The 18,732-nt window shown below is 43.9% G+C and overlaps 1 protein-coding gene across 5 annotated transcripts in view; it reads right to left on the bottom strand.

Moving 5' to 3' along the window:
• The window catches only part of MOB3B (MOB kinase activator 3B), a 250,906-nt gene that overhangs the window by 152,454 nt on the left and 79,720 nt on the right, over positions 1-18,732 (bottom strand). For all 5 annotated transcript variants that reach the window (XM_082400614.1, XM_082400613.1, XM_082400610.1 and 2 more), the window contains exon 2: positions 16,963-17,579. In XM_082400614.1, coding sequence (XP_082256740.1) covers positions 16,963-17,380 — 418 coding nt within the window. In that variant the 5' untranslated portion in view covers positions 17,381-17,579. The remainder of the gene's footprint in view (positions 1-16,962; positions 17,580-18,732) is intronic.

The raw sequence follows: 18,732 nt of genomic DNA, 5'->3' as shown, positions 1-18,732 counted from the left end.
GATACTACTGGGCACACAGTAAACAAATACATGTTGAATTAGACGAGTTCATTCAAGCAATCATGTCCACAGAAAAAGGTAATATTTCAGATTTATCATGATGGTTTTCATTGTATCATTTGATTTTTAGTAAGGAATTATTGGTTCTCTTATTCCTGTTCACCAACATAAATGAATAAATGAACAAGACAAATTATTTCAGAATGAAAATAATGTTAAGAAAAGCTAGGATGGCTGGAGTCCAGTGGGCAGGGTAAATGGTGCAAGAGGAGGTGGCCAGAAGCCTGCTCACGAAGCGGGCAGCAGGGCAAGGCAACGATTTAGGACTTTTTTGTGGTTTCAGTGGGGAGATATCGGGGTTTTTAAAGCAGACAATAAACATGATCTGATTTATGGTTTTTAAGAAAATGACCCTGGGGCTTCCCTGGTGGCGCAGTGGTTAGGAATCCGCCTGCCAATGCAGGGGACACGGGTTCGTGCCCCGGTCCGGGAAGATCCCACGTGCCGCGGAGCGGCTAGGCCCGTGAGCCACAACTACTGAGCCTGCATGTCTGTAGCCTGTGCTCCGCAACAAGAGAGACCGCGACAGTGAGAGGCCCGCGCACCGCGATGAAGAGTGGCCCCCGCTCGCCGCAACTGGAGAAAGCCCTCGCACAGAAACGAAGACCCAACACAGCCAAAAATAAATAAATTAATTAATTAATTTAAAAAAAAAAAAAAAGAAAATGACCCTCTGCTATATGAAAAATAGGCTAAATAGTTTTGGCCCTCTTGGCATTAAGACCTCTTAGAAGACCAAAGACCACTATAGGAAAAAATAAAATTGTTTTGCTGTTCAAAAATCTAACTTCAGGCCTTCCCTGGTGGCGCAGTGGTTACGAATCCGCCTGCCAACGCAGGGGACACGGGTTCGAGCCCTGGTCCAGGAAGATCCCACATGCCACAGAGCAACTAAGCCCGTGCGCCACAACTACTGAGCCTGAGCTCTAGAGCCCGCGAGCCACAACTACTGAGCCCGCGTGCCACAACTACTGAAGCCCGCGCACCCTAGAGCCCGTGCTCCACAATAAGAGAAGCCACTGCAATGAGAAGCCTGCGCACCGCAACAAAGAGTAGCCCCCGCTCACCGCAACTAGAGAAAGCCCGCGCGCAGCAATGAAGACCCAATACAGCCAAAAATTAAAAAAAAAAAAATCTAACTTCATTTGGGGTTATTACATAATTAAAAAGGTATATGTTGACTTTAGTCCTTTTTGGCGAGTTTCAAGTCCTCACCTCCAGCAAGGGGACAAGTCTCTCATTTTACTGGACATTAGCCAGTTAAGGGGCCATAACTCTTATCAAGTCTGTTTATTTATTAACATGAGATCTATTTATTTACTGATCACTGATGAATATGATCCGTTTGATGGACACTTAAAAAGAAAAAAAACCCAGTAGGCTCATTTCTGATAAACATCTCCCTTCAAGGGCTACAAAGTACATAACATTGTCACCAGAGCCTTCCTTCTGAAATTCACCGATGCATCTGACATTTGTCACACTCATTATTTATGAGCAGTGATCTATGCAACAGAAGTGAGAGTCATCCTTAGGGACACATCTGCCAGTCTTATATTTGAAACTGCTTCTCTCCAAGGAAAGAAGAAGACTTCTGTTTTCTTATGTCATTTAAAAAAATGTATTGAGGTATTTTTAGTCTGGAGCCTTCTTAAAGCGTGGGATAATGACTTTGCTAAATCCTACTGGAAATAAAAACACATCTAGAAGCTATGGAAGAACAGAAGTCACAAGGCTATTTCTTAAATTAAGGAGATGGCCTGCTGGACCAGATGAATAGGGGCCTCTTGATAAGATGAAAGATATGCCAGATGCATTCTCCTTTTCTTATTTAGTTGCAACACCATTAAAGACATTGTGATGCAAGTCAGTTTACCTTTTAGAAGCCACATCCATAGACAGCAGTTAGCAGTAACCTTATACATAGCCAAGAGCACTGAAAATTCTTTTAAGGAAGGCGCTGCACCAACTCTTAGCCCCTCAGCCTTTTGATGCCGCTTCAGCTTGGGCAAAGGAGCAGAGCATTCACCTTAGAAAACACCTAAGCAGTAAGTTCAGGGCATTAGCGGCTAGAAGGGAATGTGATTCAAAGCCCTGTTCCTGCTGGAGTCTGGGGGCCCTCACGTGCTCCCTGCTAAAAGCCTCCCAGCCGGAGGTTGCAGCTGCAGAACTTCTGCTGCTGAGTTGGTGGGAGGAGGCCCTCTTCAGTGGCAGGAGGTTGAGGACCACTGAGAGACCCACGGAGACGAGGCAGGTGCTTGAGGCAAACTCAGGAGGAGGCACCCCAGGGAGCCCTGGGGGATGGCAGGGTGCTGGGGCAAGAGGGGGACCGAGAGGAATTAGGGGCTGGCAAATGGTCTGCATGGAAGGGGCTAGGATCAAACAGCGGGGACCCTGTTCCTGCTCGGGACACCACAAGTAAGACTCTAATATGGCACAACTGGGCGACAAGGGGGGACACCAGTTTACAAAGATTGGGACACCAGGTAGAGCCCTAGGCAAGAATCCACTTCCCAGTCTTGGGATTTGGGGTATGGGGTTGGCCCAATAAATAATAGTGGGAGAGTCCATCTTGCCACTAAAACCTGTGAAGGTCAGAGCCTCTGGTGGGTCCCAGCCTCTGTGGACGGGGTTAAATGCTCCAGCTGTGGGAACAGAGCACTCTGAGGGGCGTGGAGGAGCCCCCAGGGGGCAGGCACAAGGACCAGGCAGACCAGTCTTTGTATCCCACCCCTTAATACAGTACTTGGAATAGGCAGATGCTTAATAAATAGTTATTGAATTATAACCCCGAACTTAGTTCTGAAATGTAGCTTTTTCAAGAAACTCATCCTGGGCTTCCCTGGTGGCGCAGTGGTTGAGAATCTGCCTGCCAATGCGGGGGACACGGGTTCGAGCCCTGGTCTGGGAGGATCCCACATGCCGCGGAGCAACTAGGCCCGTGAGCCACAATTACTGAGCCTGCGCGTCTGGAGCCTGTGCTCCGCAACGGGAGGGGCCGCGACAGTGAGAGGCCCGCGCACCACGATGAAGAGTGGCCCCCGCTCGCCGCAACTGGAGAAAGCCCTCGCACAGAAACGAAGACCCAACACAGCCAAAAATAAATTAAAAAACAACAACAAAGAAAAATTAAAAAAAAAAAAAAAAAAGAAACTCATCCTTATGGATCTATTTATTGGGTCATTAAAAAGGTTCACTTTGATAACATCCCCTTTTCAAACTGTCCTGGAAAAGGTGACACTGTTTTATCTGAAAGACTTGAGCCCCACATTTGGCCGTATTTCTCGTGAGCCGACAGGGCCCCATGGGCCTTCCTCAAAGGCCAGCTGCTGGGGAACACTGCGGGGAAGAGGTGAAATGTACACCTGTGGCACCTGAAACAACATTGAACCCAATCAACCCTGTGAGTCATCACAGACTGATAAGGGCAGCCAGATTCCATGACTATTTTAAGAGTCAACATGTTTTACAGCTAAAAAAATTTCATGGGCCCCAGAGTGTCAACTGTCTGAGGGATGGCAGAGAAACCATGGCTGAAAAGTCCACCCCTGCAGCAAGTCCAGAAACCTGCCTCTGACCCTGCCTGTCGAGGGCTCAGGAACTCCAGGGTCCTAATCTCTGGGAGCCTCAATCACTTACTGGTATGTGCAGCTTCTCATATGGGAGAAAAACATAGTAACTACTATGCAGAAATACAGTATTGACAATATTGTTAGTAATCATGTTAGCTGATATTTATCAAACGTTTTCAACATGCCGAGCCCCATGTATTATCAAGTCCTCACAGCAACCTTATGACCTAGGTCTCGTGGTGTTACAGGAGAGAAATAGGGTTAACAGACCAAGGAGTGGAAAGGGAAGGCAGTAAAAAGGGTCAGAGGGACTGCACACTGGACTGAAAGGTAAAAGTTGAAGACAATTATATTGCTCTGCTCATTTCCTCAATGTGGAACCATAGGGCATTATAGGTAGCTAGCAGGCATACCCTCATATTCTTTTATTTTTTCCTTCTTTTCTTCCTAACCAGTGAGATTTTCACCTTGGACACACACACACACACACACACACACACACACACACACACCTCACTACACACATGAAAATTATTGAACCACCTTATCTGTCTCACCTTATTTCATTTTTTTTTGGCTACACATGGGCTTTCTCTAGTTGTGGCAAGCAGGGGCTACTCTTCGTTGTGGTGCACGGGCTTCTCACTGTGGTGGCTTCTCTTGTTGCACAGCATGGGCTCTAGGCGTGCAGGCTTTAGTAGTTGTGGCATGCAGGCTCAGTAGCTGTGGCTCGCGGGCTCTAGAGCTCAGGCTCAGTAGTTGTGGCGCATGGGCTTAGTTACTCCACAGCGTGTGGGATCTTCCCGGACTAGGGCTCAAACCCATGTCCCCTGCATTGGCAGGCGGATTCTTAACCACTGCGCCACCAGGGAAGTCCCTGTCTCACCTTATTAATGGGAGGGTTTGTCCCAGTGGCAGTCTCCCTAGTTTCAGCAGACCATGAGTCAAATCCACATATTTAAGGCACAATGAGAAAGGAACAAAGCCATGACTTGAAATATCTTATTTCATCCAGGCAGGATTTCTTCTGCAAAGGTCTCATGCATTGGTGTCATACAGAAGTCAAACTTTTTCCTTCTCCCAATTTATCCTTTCGTTTTTCTCCTCTCTCACTCAGTCTTTGAATATATTTCTGTCTTTGTGTTTATGCAAAGACATGCAGGCACATGCCTAGAATGTGATATCTCAGAGGTCCCTGGTGTAGGGAAAAAACACAGTGGAGTCAGAAAGACTTGCTACAAGTCTTTATAAGCTATATGACCTGGGCCTCTCTGAGACTCAGCTTCCTCATTTGGAAAAGAGGTAAAAAACACCTTTCTAAAGTGGTTGTAATGCACCTAACATATTATAGATACTCAGTAAATGGTAGACATCATTATTACATCAACTGCATAATATCAAAGCAAGATACGATATAATTTGCTCAGAAAGGCAGGTATGAGATTTGCCTCTGACAATCAGCAATAAAAACACATTTCATTTGGCCTAAGATGTTGTATAAACCCCATTCAAAAACTAGTCTGTCCACAGAGGGTAATTATATCTGTCCATTGGGGGTTGAAGCAATGTGGCCATGTCCATCTAAAGCTGACGGGTGGTCACCTCCATCAGTGTCCCTTGTCATGGAGTTCAGTTAATGCTGAATTCCATTATTCACGCTGATGGAAAGAGCAGGATCACAGATAATCCAAAAGAGCAACTACTGTCTAAATCATTCATTTGCTTTCTTTTTCATAACAGCTACCTTGCATTATTACTTACATCTTGGCTAATGTCAGCATTCTATAAGAATATGTATCAGGTGATGGTGAAAAAAAACTCATAACCTCTCTCACCCAGATAGAAAGCTCTCCTTATCTTAAATAGTACTGCATAAAATTTGCAAGGTAACTGGTGGTGGTCTACCACCTTGTATTGTATAGCACAATAATTATATCACAGCAATTCCACTCAAATTTTAAAATACTTCCTATGTACACATCAAGGACCACCAGTTAAGTCTAGTCTAGTCTGAACTAGCTCATTAGGTTAGTGTGAACACAGTGTTAAGGAAATCAGAGGGTGCGTTTTTTTCAGAGACTAATTACCATCTTTCTTTTGGCGGTCCTACAAAATCCGTGACAGGGCGCCTGCATGACTCTGAACACTAAGGTGAAAAGCCATCAGTACTGCTGGGTAAATGCCACAAAGCACGTGTCCTACTGATCAATGCGCCCTAAGAACCATCTTGTCTAACTGTCTTATACTATCACAATATCACCAATGATACCATTTATTACAAGGGACACTGTGAAACCTTCAATGCAATCTTAATTTGTGTTCATTCAACCAAAATCATCAAATGCCTACTAGGTGCAAAGGACTGGCCTCCTCATTGCTTTATCTACAACAGTGGTTCTCAAAGGATTGTATGCATCCCTGGGGGTCCTTTCACAGGTACACAAAGTCCTCCCCTTCCCAGCTACATATCTGTGCAAAGCTGGACTTGAACCATAGATTGAAATGCAGAAGCAGATAAGAGAGTCCAATTGTTTTCTATGAACTCAGACATTAAAGAGATTTGCAGGGACTTCCCTGGTGGCGCAGTGGTTAAGAATCCACCTGCCAGTGCAGGGGACACGGGTTCGAGCCCTGGTCTGGGAAGACCCCACATGCCGCGGAGCAACTAAGCTCGTGTGCCACAACTACTGAGCCCACGTGTCACAACTACTGAAGCCCATGTGCCTAGAGCCTGTGCTCCGCAATGAGAAGCCACCATGATGAGAAGCTCTCGCACCGCAACGAAGAGCAGCCCCCGCTCACCGCAACTAGAGAAAGCCTGCGCGCAGCAACAAAGACCCAACGCAGCCAAAAAACAAATTAAATAAATAAATAAATAAATAGATAGATAGATAGATAGATTTGCAAAAAGTAAAACAATGCCACTCTTCTTACTCATTTTTTTTTTGTTTTGGGAAACAGCTATTTCTCATTAAAATGTTATTTATGTTAATACGTGGTGCATTTATTATTTTTTCAATGAATTAATAAATATTTTAAAACTTCCCTAGTTTTAATTTCTAACATGATAACAATTGATAGCTATAACCCACATAAAACAAAAGATCTTTAGGATTTGCAATAATTTTTAAGAGTATGAAGGAGTTCAAAGACCAAAAAAATTTGAGGCCACTATTCTACATCTATCTTACTTAAATCTTACAGCATCCCAATTCCCTTTCCCAAAGTTGTCTTTACAGAACTCATCACTACCTAAAATTATTTCATACGTTTATTTGTTATTTATCTGTTTTCTCCATATGCCAGTCATTCACTTATTTGCTCTCAGATCCATTCCCTACATAGGTTTCCCAGGCCCCTTTACCCCAGCAGGAGACTGGAGGAGGGAAGCAGACACCCAGGTATTTCTCCCGTGGTCCGCCTTGGCCTCCAGTGGTGCTGCATCTTCTCCTTGGTTCCAGTTCTGCTGAACAGGCCGTGCTCCCGGCTCCTGCTGCACAGCCCCAGCCCCCAGGGGCTAGTCATCCCCTCCCCTCACTTGGTCTGTCCAATCCTAGGGAATAGGAGCTTGCAGCTCTTGTGATTACACTGGTACCTCACCATCCTACTTTGACATTTCAGCTCTCCCCACACTTTGGGGAAAGAAACTTACCTCAGTTTCTTCATTTGAAAATAGGGAAAATGATAATGTCGACTGGGGCTGCTTTGAGGATTAGAAATAAAATACACACAGGGAATTCCCTCAGAGTCCAGTGGTTAGGAATCGGTGCTTTCACTTCCAGGGCCCAGGTTCAGTCCCTGGTCGGGGAACTAAGATCCCGCAAGCTGCACAGTGCGGCCAAAAAAAAAAAAAAATACACATAAAGGACCTGGCATGCTGTTGGGCCCCGAATAGGTAATAAATGTTAGCTAATGTTATTATTATTACTGTACTTTAAACTTTGGAATTACTGCCTGACATAAAATATGGAATCTATTGATTTCAGTGAGGCATTCAAGTCTTGATTATTAACTGGTATTCTAATGGATGTGAAAGATTATTCTTTTTCCAAGATAACTACTGTAATTATGACATGATCAATAGCTTTTCTCAATTTTTATTCCAGTTGGAAAAGAAATTTACAGCGAATACTGCAGGAGAAATTCTCCTATGTCATTAAGCATTACAAACTGCAATAAATCAGTGGTCTTCTCTTTTTATATCACCATGAAAAGTAATAAAGCCCAAATGTATTCAGCACTTAATTCTCTACCAGGAACTCACTAAGAGCCTTGTGTGCATTATGACACTTAATTCTCATAACCTTACACAGTGGGTATAATTATTAATACCCCTACTTTCCACATGAGGAGACAGGCTCAGAGAGGGTCAGGGCTTCCCAAGGTCCCAAAGCCATGAGAGGAACAGATTTGAACCCAGGCTGATGATGAAACCTTACCTGTACACTATTTTTGGAAAACAAAATAAAGCCATCATAACACAATCCATGTGTTATGACAGTTACTGCTCACAGGGACTTTGGTACATATCATTAACATATTTGCTCACATTTCTCTTCAAAGACACAGAAAGACAGATGCCCTCAGCTGTAGGCTTTCCCCACCCCACCCCCCCCACTTTGGGATGGTGAAATATGAATGGTTTATCTGAAGGCTGAAACAGGTAAATTCCCAATGTCCAACAACTTTCTTCCCTCTGTTCCTGGAGGCCATGGTAGGATTCCCTGGCTGGGCCAGGCAACCAAGAAATGTTGAAGGAAGTCACCCACAAGTAATTCTTGGTGGTCCTAAGACGTTGGGGTTCCATTGCACTGCTACACCAGGCATTAGGGCTCCCTCACTTCAGCTGGCCCAGAAGCCAGGCAGGAGCCAGCTGTTGCTGGCAGAATTACGGGGGTGACAGCAGAATGAATGCTTGACTATCAGCTGGAGAGTCTCCCTTAACTCATCACTGCTCTCCAGTCCTAGGATCCCGGGCCAGACGATATAGAAACACTGAAAACCTATTGCTTAATTTGAAGAATGTTTCCTTTCCCTGAGAGAGAACTAACAACTCCAGTTTGTCTCTGCATGAAGACAAACATTTTAACTTCCAAAGGCCTGCTCTAAAGATCAATTAGACATATCACTAAGGAGGTATTCACACACTAAAAGGATTCTTTGCCAAGCTTTCTTTAAAATTCTCTCTGAGAAATGAAAATATCAGCCAAATGACAAAAATTCAACTGCCCCACAATTTTCAGGAATTTTCTGTTCTGTACTATGAACTATACAGCATGAGTCAATCAATTTACACTTACATAGTAGTAATTAGTTCACCATGTGTCTACTTGATGCAGAGCGTTATGTTGGATGCTGCACCCTGTAGCAGAAACAAGAAGGTGGGATTGGCTTTGTGCAGGCCTCATATGCTATTCATGTGAACATCTTCTCAAGTTCCATCGGGGACCCACCTGGTTCCAGCCATCAAGGCCAAGCTAAACATCCCATGAATGTTTACTATTTCTTCTAAAGGTTCCGTAAGATATAGCAGAAGATGAAGGGAATGTGGATCGACTCCACAGCCAAATACTTGAAAGAAGTAAGGATTTTCATCCTACCTTCTTTCCTTTCTTACCTTAATTCACCTGCCAAGTCTAATTCATCACACTGATACCATGTGATATTGAGGGGACAACATCGAAAGCATACCTAGTCTACGTCTCAACACTGTGCTAAGTATTTTAAATGTAGCATGTTATTTAATTATCTCAACAGTCCTATGAAGTAGATCCTTTTATATGCATTTTACAGACGAGGAAACAGGCCCAGAGAGTGAAAATTTCCTACTAAAAGTTGATAACTGGGATTCAAACTCAGGTCTAACAGAGACTAATGCTTTTGTTCCTTTTTACCAACACCCCACCTTCCCAAACTGGCTCATCTTCCCACAGCATCCATTTCATCAGAAGACTTAAGAGAAACACGTGATTACATGAAGGAAAACATGGATAGAATTATCATTTAGAAGATGAATTTAGTTTTTTAAAGATGAAACACCAAAAAGTTCTTATATGCAGAGGTCTTAACAGATACTACATGTCCTGAAACCTACAAAGGTCTTTTAAAAGAAAAGCTTGAGACTCACTCTCCACACATGGAGATCTAGGGCAGGACAAAAACTCAACCTCTCTTCAAAATGACACTGTTTAAGGGTACCTTTTCTATCTAGAGGGAAGGCAGAGACTGGTGGGGAGGGCAGAGAGAGAAGGCCTCTGGTGTCAGGGCCCTGCTGATACGCCCTACTCAGATAAACAAAAACCTGTGCTCTTTAAAAGTCAGCTGGCAGGTCAGTGATAATCCAGCGTGCTCTTGGGGATCTCGTCTCCACTTCAAGTGTTTTATGCAACTGTTCCTTCCAACTCCATGTCTGTTCTGGGCAAGAGTTCTGGTTAACTCGTTTTTCTCCATCCCATTGCACTTCCCGATGCATTTCCACATCCCCTAAGGCTTGGTGTTGAGCTGGCTTGCCTATCCGTGCAGCACTGACCTTCACAAGGCAGCCTTCGTTGACTAAGGTAGGGCACCATGTCTACAAGCACCAACCGAGAGAAAGCAGCATATACCCCCCAACCCCCATTACAGCCTTTATTTTTCATCTCTGTTTTCCACTGAGTATCATATAGCCCAGTTCCCTTCCCAGCTGATGCTGAGATGTAACGACTTGTCATCTGAGATATGGCTCATTAAAATTACACAGCACGAGTAATGGAGACCTCAGTGCAGGTGGGGACAGCAGGTAATTAGCCTTAACTTACAGGGCAGTTTCTAGGCCCTCTGGGCCCCCCTCTCCACTCCTTTTCCCTGCTGCTTCTTAGCACAATGATGGCCCTCACCATTTTCCAGAGGTATCTCTTGGGATTTGTTGAGTGGGGGTGGTTATTTACCACCGTTCTTATTAACTCAGCCACCAAGTCACTGCAGTATTGGGTTAACAAGGTGGAAGTAGGGAACTGTGTCCCTCCACAAAAACCCATCAATTCGCCGGCAGCCAGCGGGGGTGAGGAAGAGTGGATTCAGCTGTTTCTGCATGGTTTCCATGAATAGACAACCGAATAAACTAGGGTAGCATCAGAATCTAGAGAAGGCAAGTTCTTACCGCCAGCAGAACTTTTAAGAGTTCTCATCAGTAAGAACCCAGTACAATTTGCATCGGATGCACCGCCCTGTTTTCACATCCTTCCCTGTGAATGCTGGGTTTATCGTAGGACATTTCCTAAAGAGGATTTAACATGTGATGCAACAGGTAGGGGTAAATCAAGGGTAATGTTGATTCTGGGCTAAGAACATCACAGACACGAGACGTTGGAGTAGCTGAGAGCACGGCCTGTAGAGTTGGGCTACTTTGGGTCTGAATCCTAGCTCTGCCTGTGTGACCCTGGGCAAGTTACTTCATCTTTTTCATCTGCGAAATGGACCTCATAATACCCGCCTCACGGGGTTATTTTACAGATTAAACGATATGATGCAGGTAAAGTGTGGAGGGTAGTATGTATTCAGAAAATTGTAGCTTTATTATGATGCCTTCCCAACGAGTAAACTCTTAGGGAGCCAAACAGTTTATCAGATCCCAAAGGCAAAACATGTTTCCAGAGTCTTAGAAAAACTTGCCAGTTCACAAGGCTATCTTGGAGGCTTCATTCCTGGGCACTGAGAACTCTTTCCCCATCCTCCTGAAAGGTCAAATCCAGGGCAGCTCATCCAGCACTGATTTTAATGAATGGCTTGTGCCAGATGTGACTAGTAAGCTATCTCCCCTCTTCCCAGCTAACCTGCACCAGTCTCTGCTGAGGTTTGCCAGACTGACACTGGACGTGGGCACATTCAGTACTCAGTATTCTGAAAACCAAGCAAAACCATCCTTCCTAGTAGCTTTCTGTCTAAAGAGTTAAGTGCTCGTCCCTGACACCAGGAGTTGGTCTAGCTCCTAGAGAAACACTGAAATTTCCCAAAGTCTTGGAAGGTATTTATGACCCCCATCACAGAGCAATTCAGCAACGATTTTTTAAAAATCACATTGATTCTCTTACAATGTGTCTTGCTTTTTTCTGGGGATACCGTTCAGAAATCGTCTAGTGGGCTCCAAGAGTTTTGGTTGACAGTTAAGTAGAAACGTATGCAGAGAGAGAGGCAGCTGACACACATTTGTTTTTTAGCACCTCTTATAGGGGCTTATGGCTCTGGGCTGGGTGTTTTTACTCACACGGCCTCATTTAATCTTTACAACAGTCCTGTGAGATCAGAATCTTTACACAGAGAAACGCAAGCCCAGAGGTTATGTGTTTACCAATGTCACACAGCATCTTGTAATAGCAGAGCTAGTCTTTGTCTACAAGCCCAGGGCTAGTCCTACCACACTGTAAATATATTTTGTTGACATACATGCTGTCTTACGAGTGTTATACAGATTTATATAAAAATAAAAAACCAGGAGGGAGACAATAGAAAATAAAAAAGTTAAAATTTAAAGGCTAATTATAAATTCAGTTCCCCAACATCCCATGTCTGAAAATCTCATCCCTATGGACATTTTTATAGCCTTATGTTTCCTGCCACAATATTTGGAGAGAGGATGAAACTCAGCTGTGGTCTCATGGACACATTCCTCCGGCATTTCAGGGGTGATTTTTTAAAACAGGGGCAGGGCTTCCCTGGTGGCGCAGTGGTTAAGAAGCCGCCTGCCAATGCAGGGGACATGGGTTCAAGTCCTGGTCCGGGAAGATCCCACATGCTGCAGAGCAACTAAGCCCGTGCTCCACAACTACTGAGCCTGCGCTCTAGAGCCCGCGAGCCACAACTACTGAAGCCCACGTGCCACAACTACTGAAGCCCATGCCCCTACAGCCTGTGCTCTACAAGAGAAGCCACCGCAATGAGAAGCGTGCGCACCGCAACAAAGAGTAGCCCCCGCTCACCGCAACGAGAGAAAGCAGGTGCACAGCAACGAAGACCCAACACAGCCAAAAATAAATAAATAAATAAATAAATTTAAAAAAGAATCTTATTTAAAAAAAGTAATAAAATAGGGACAAACAGAAACAAAGAAAAGAATCATTTCTTTAAAATTTATATCAAAAATCAGCTTTTCTGAATTTTTTCCCACCCTAGACAACCTCCTAAAACCATGATTGAGAAGTCTTTCACCATGTGAAGGAAATTTGCAGAATAACGATTCATGCTATAAATGGTAGTGGGTGACAAGGGCATAGATTTTTGGCCACTCTTGAGCTCAAACCCTGACTTCTAAATGACTGATTAGCTGTACAACCTTGGGAAATCCTTTGCTTGTTTAAATGTCAGCTTCCTAACTGGTAAAACAGCATATTTAATTCATTCAGTTATTATAGGAATTAAGAAAGATTAACAGTAGCGAGTATAGTGCCTGGCACTTAGCAAACTCAATACATGTGAGTTCCCTCCTGGCTTCTCTCCCTTCCTTTGCTTCCTTTCCTTGCTCTCCCCTTCCCTGACACCCATTTATTCTAAAACCATAGAGGTAGGTGAGATCATGTCATTATTTTTTAAATTCCTCCTGCTCAAAGACTTTTTAAAAACATGAGTTGGAGGAGCGCTAAGTTTTCCACTCCTTTTTTTCTGAGTGTCAGATCTGAGATTTAAGTCCTATTATATAACAGAAAAACAGGGAAACTGGGGGCTAGAACATAAAAATTATTGTAATTAGACAGGCAATGGAATTTTAAGAAGTGGGTGGCTGTGCTTTCTATTTTTCAAACGTTACCTCTAAAAGTGGCTAAAGAGATACAATCAAAGAGGAGGTGGCCCTTGCTTCTGAAGTTACTGCTGTCTTGGGAGCTTTTGCAGGAACATCTGTTGGCTTTTTAACAAAGGAAGCTGGAGAGGATCAAGGGAGACTGGAGGAGACTCTGGTTCACGAGGGAGCCACATCTGTTTGGTATTCTCCCAACTGAGAAGGCTCGACTTCTGAAATAGCCCGGGTATCCGAGTTAAACCAGAATCCAGAAACAGATGAAAGCTTTTCTTTCCTCCATGTTTCAATGGTAGAGATCAACAGCTGTTTATATCCTTTAATACCTAACTAAGGGTGAAGCCTTCACATCTGTCTGTATTTTCCGGTTCTAGTTCCTCGGATCACAGTGGGGAGGAGGGGAAGTTTCAAACCCTCCCAATTCCCAGGCAAGAAGACAGAAATATGCCCAGGATTCAAAGCCGTTAACGTTAAGCAGAACTCCCAAATTTCTCATCCACCCAGGGTCTGCTGTTGGCTGGGAATTCCTCTTTTACTTTATCCTGACAGACATCTTGATCATTTCCATGATAATGACTCATGGCAGCACCAAGATCAAAAAGAAGGAAAGTAGGCTGGAATCAGGGGGAGGAAGAAGAGGAGGAAATGAATTCTCATAGAGAAAGCGGCTCCTAAAAGACAAGTTCTTGCCAAGACAGCAACAGTATTGTCTGAGGACAAATAGCAGAGGTGAGCAGGATACTAATGAAGACCCTCAGGGTGATGGTGGATGGTGGTGGTTTTTACTGACCCCTAACATTTTAACCCTGGAAAAGTTAAACAGACAAAATTAAACCCTGTGGAAGGCAAGGTACGGGAAATAGCCAGGAATGGTGATAAAGAGATTCAGAGACATTTGTTTAACTTCACTTTGATCACCAGCACCATACACATGCTGGAACTTTATAAAGATTATTTTTCCATCCATCCATCCATCCATCCATCCAACAACTTATAAGGCACCAGGACTGGACTTAGTGCTGGGATATTCAAATGCATAAGACATATTCTATAACTTGAAGGGGCTTATATTCTAAAAGATGACAGTCTTCACAGAGGAGATGGTATAAAGTTCATTTTTTTAAAAAAAAATTTTTGGTCACGCCACACAGCATGTGGGATCTTAGTTCCCCAACCAGGGATCGAACTCGCGCCTCCTGCACTGGAAGCACGGAGGAGTCTTAACCACTGGACCACCAGGGAAGTCTGAGATGGTATAAAGGATGCATGAGAATTCACTAGAAGGGGATTCCAAAGGAGAGAATGACATGGATAAAACCAGAGAGGTAAGAAACAAACTGTTTCTGGGGAGGATGAAAAGCATTCTGGGTGGTTACAATAAACAAGAGGAGTGGGAGGAGCTTACTAAAAGTACAGATTCTTAGGCCTCACCTAAGAGATTCTGATTTAGCTGTTGAGGGGGAGGACCAAGGAATTTGCATTTTGAGAAGAAGGTCCAAGTAATTCTGATACAAAGAAAAGTTTGACAACTCTATACAGATGAACATTGCCCCAAAGATGCTAATAGTGTTCCATTAAAAAAAAAAAAAAAAGTACCAGGTTCAAATTAGGATACACTACTTACTAACGTATTCTTTTCTTGGAGATGTATAATGCACATTAGTATATTTAAAGTCCTGAAGTAAAGAAATCAATTTCACTCCGCATTTCCCGAACTTATTTTTCCATGGGAGAAAATAAATATCACAGTGCACCTATTAAGAGCTCCCAGAACACTTTTGTACTGTGCAGCACAGATTGGGAAGAGCTGAAATAGAGGATTTGGATCAGGTGAGCGTTCCCCAAGCACACTGAATGGCTAAGGAGACCGTCTAGAAAAAGAAAGCAAAGTCAATTGCTCTGGGGGATCTGGCGGCATCCAGTGATTTCCTCCAAGCAAAGTCTAAAATCACCTATGATGTTCTATTTTCCAGGGAGACGGCCAGAAGCTTCCTCACTCTTAAGTAACACACCAGGCTCTGTGATGTTATTTCTGGTCAGCAACTCTATGTGGCAACCACAACTGCCAGAGAGAACAGAAGTGCCCAGAGTTCAAAGCATCAAAGAAACAGAAGGGGAAGGGCAGCAAGGAGAGATCCTTGCCCACATTTATTTACCTTTACTGCTGTCGTATGTTCTGCACAGAGCATTGGCAGTTGCTTGTAATGCTTTTGGTAACGACAAATTCCTCCCAGTTCCAAAAGAAGCCTCTGACAGTCAATGAAAGTGCAAAAAGACATGAACCTAGGAAATTGCTACTCCTCCAAGGCACCAATTATACAGCCAGGGGAGTTTCTGAAACCTGCCTTCTTCCTCCTATGCTGGTGAGCCAACCAAGGGGGCTTGTGCTGCCATACACCCCACTTCCTGCCCTAACAAGGGACAGCAGAAAGTACATGAGGAAACTGCACAAGTCAAGGCAACACGAGGATTCTGAGCAGATTGGTTTGTGTGCTGAATATTTCAAGATGGACATACTGCCCTAATCAATTTATATACATTTTTTTTCTGGTATAAATGTAATTACTTCCATACACCCCACTTCAACTTTCCATAGGCCACATGGGGACACACATGCCCCATCTAAAGGTGATTTCAGCAATGTGTTTCAAACGCTTTTTTTTTTTTTTAATACCCCAACTATCTCAGAGCTTTTCAATAATATTTTCCAGCAGCATAAGTATTTTTTCAACCATTCCACAAATAGTTCCTGAGTGCCTAAAAGGCTCCAGGGCACCATGCTAGGTGTCACAGGTGCAACAGTGGAAAGAAGAGAATGCTCATCCTTATTGAACCGAAGGCCCTAAAAACTGAATTCTGAATTTCAACCTGCCAGGCATGCAGATTCAATGATCAGCAGCATAAAGAAATATAAGAGATAGGAAAGGTCTGGTCTCTCCCCTTAAAGACTTTTATGGCTCAGAGCACAAAGCAAACAAAAGCATTTGCATTTCAGGTGTCCGGGTTGGTCTAGCAGCTACACAAGGGTCCAGGGTTAATAGTACAGACTGAAATTAATACCTATGATCAGGAGAGGGAAGAAGAGAATGCCAGGATCTTATTTCTTCAAAATGCCAACTGCCTGTTTGCTTGATTCCCAAACAAATCCACGGATTCTCACACTGGGATTTCTTACCCTGAGAGACAATACCAATAATTGCACCAGAGTTAATGTAACTAACTAGTTAATTAGCTCCAAATTAAAAATTTTACCAGGAGCTCTGGGTGGGTTTGGAGTCTAATCCTAAGGAAGCCAATAAGATCATATCCAACTTTTCATCAAGCCAGTGTTTCCCACTATTTAGGTCTACAAAATAATTCTAAGTGGTCTACAAATGATTTTTTTTTCAATAAGGTCCTTAGATCCGGAAAAAGAAATTGCTGACATGTGAGTGATGGAATTTAGGGAAACACTGATATAGGTGCTATCCAGCATTCAAAGGCAGTCCCAGAAGAAGCCTCTGCAAACTTTCCAAGCCTGGGTGGGAAGTGACAAAATAACCAGGAAGCTGGTCATGGACTTACCCACACACGTTGGAAATATGTCCTCATTGTTGATCTGGACTTCAATCCAATCCATGAGAAGGTTCATGTACTGGGGGGCTGGCAGTGCAGTCGGCTTCTTGTACTTGAGGTCATCCTGCCACCGATACTCATATTTGGGGCCCCCCGACATCACAGGGCAGGTCCGCTCAGTGCAGAACTCACAGATGGTACCGTAGATGAGGTTGATCCGATTGAAGAAGTCCACCACGTGCACCGCTACCCAGTCGTTCTGGTCCTCCCCGCTGGGTAGCTGCACAGCTGCCCTCAGGTCCACGCCTGAGTTGAGGGATGCCTGAGCCCGTTTGTGGAGTTCGAACCTCTGCGTGCCAGGTTCAAATTTCCTCTTCGGCCGGAAGGTCTTGTCCTTGTTGAACACCTGCTTCAAGGCTATGGACATGGTCTTCTCCTTCGCTTCCTTCCTCCTGCAGGAAGCAAAAAGGCAACTGGGACTTTTCAATGAGAGATCACAACCCAACAGGGTTTTCCACTGCCAGCCCTCTGGCCCCAGTCTTGCGGTCTGCAGCTTTCAATCTCTTTTTAGACAGCCCCTTCCATCTTCCTCTTGAATGATTTCCAGGGGAACCTCATGTTTCTTCCTAAAGGCAGGAGAGAAAAGGGTCTCATTAGTGTCCCGTTTGCATTTAAGAAATGACAAAGGCTTAGACCTGACTTGCATCTCACTTCTGGCTGTGCCCACTTCCATCCAGGTATAAGGACATGGAAGTTAAGCCAAACCCCTGAGAATCTGGATTGGTGATCAAATCGTATAACCAAATAGCCAAAGGAGGAAAAGTATCACACCCTTTTTCTTCATGGCCTTGATCAAATCTCTGGGAACTTTTCCCTGTGTGATCATAGTTTCAATGGACTGCTCCAGGTGTTAAGGATGATCATGTTAGTCAATGACACATCCCCATATGCTCCTTTTTAGAGCATCTGCCCCACCCCCCCGCTTGCCCCTATTGAGTAAGCATAAGGACACTACCCCCATCCTCCTGGATACAGCTGATTGGAGCAGAGGTGGCTATCACACCCAGCAGGGTTCCCCGGGAACTTGGAATCAGGATCCAGCCTTTGTTAGGCATTATCCCTGAGAAGTGATGAAAATTAGGTCTGCTTGACGCTATTTACAATAGCCAAGACATGAAGACATGGAAACAACCTAAATGTCTATCGACAGATGAATGGATAAAGAAAATGTGATATATATATATACAATGGAATACTACTCAGCCATAAAAAAAGAATGAAATAATGCCATTTGCAGCAACATGGATGGACCTGGAGTTTATTGTACCAACTGAAGTAAGTCAGACAAATGCCATATGATATCACTTATATGTGGAATCTAAAATATGACACAAATGAACTTATTAACAAAACAGAAACAGACTCACAGACATAGACAGCAGACTTGTGGTTGCCAAGGGGGAGGAGGGATGGGATTGGGAGTTTGGGATTAACAAATGCAAACTATTATATATGTATAACTGAATCACTTTGCTGTACACCAGAAACTAATACAACATTGTAAATCAATGATACTTAAACATATTTTTTTAAAAATTGGGTCTGCTTGAGCCCTATTTGGACCATGTGTAGTACAGTTGAGAAAGCTGGTCTGCAGAAAGGGAAGGGAGGAAAGGGGGATGGGTTGAGAAGAAGAGGAGGAAGAAGTGAAGGAGGAAGAGGAGAGAAAGAAAGAAGCCATGTACAGACAGAGAAACAGAGACAAGGGCACAAGTGACC

This window comes from Balaenoptera borealis, assembly GCF_965194805.1.
Source record: "Balaenoptera borealis genome assembly, chromosome: 8".
Taxonomy (NCBI): Eukaryota; Metazoa; Chordata; class Mammalia; order Artiodactyla; family Balaenopteridae; genus Balaenoptera; species Balaenoptera borealis.
The sequence above is the reverse complement of the archived record's forward strand: the minus strand, read 5'-3'. Positions and strand labels throughout refer to the sequence as shown.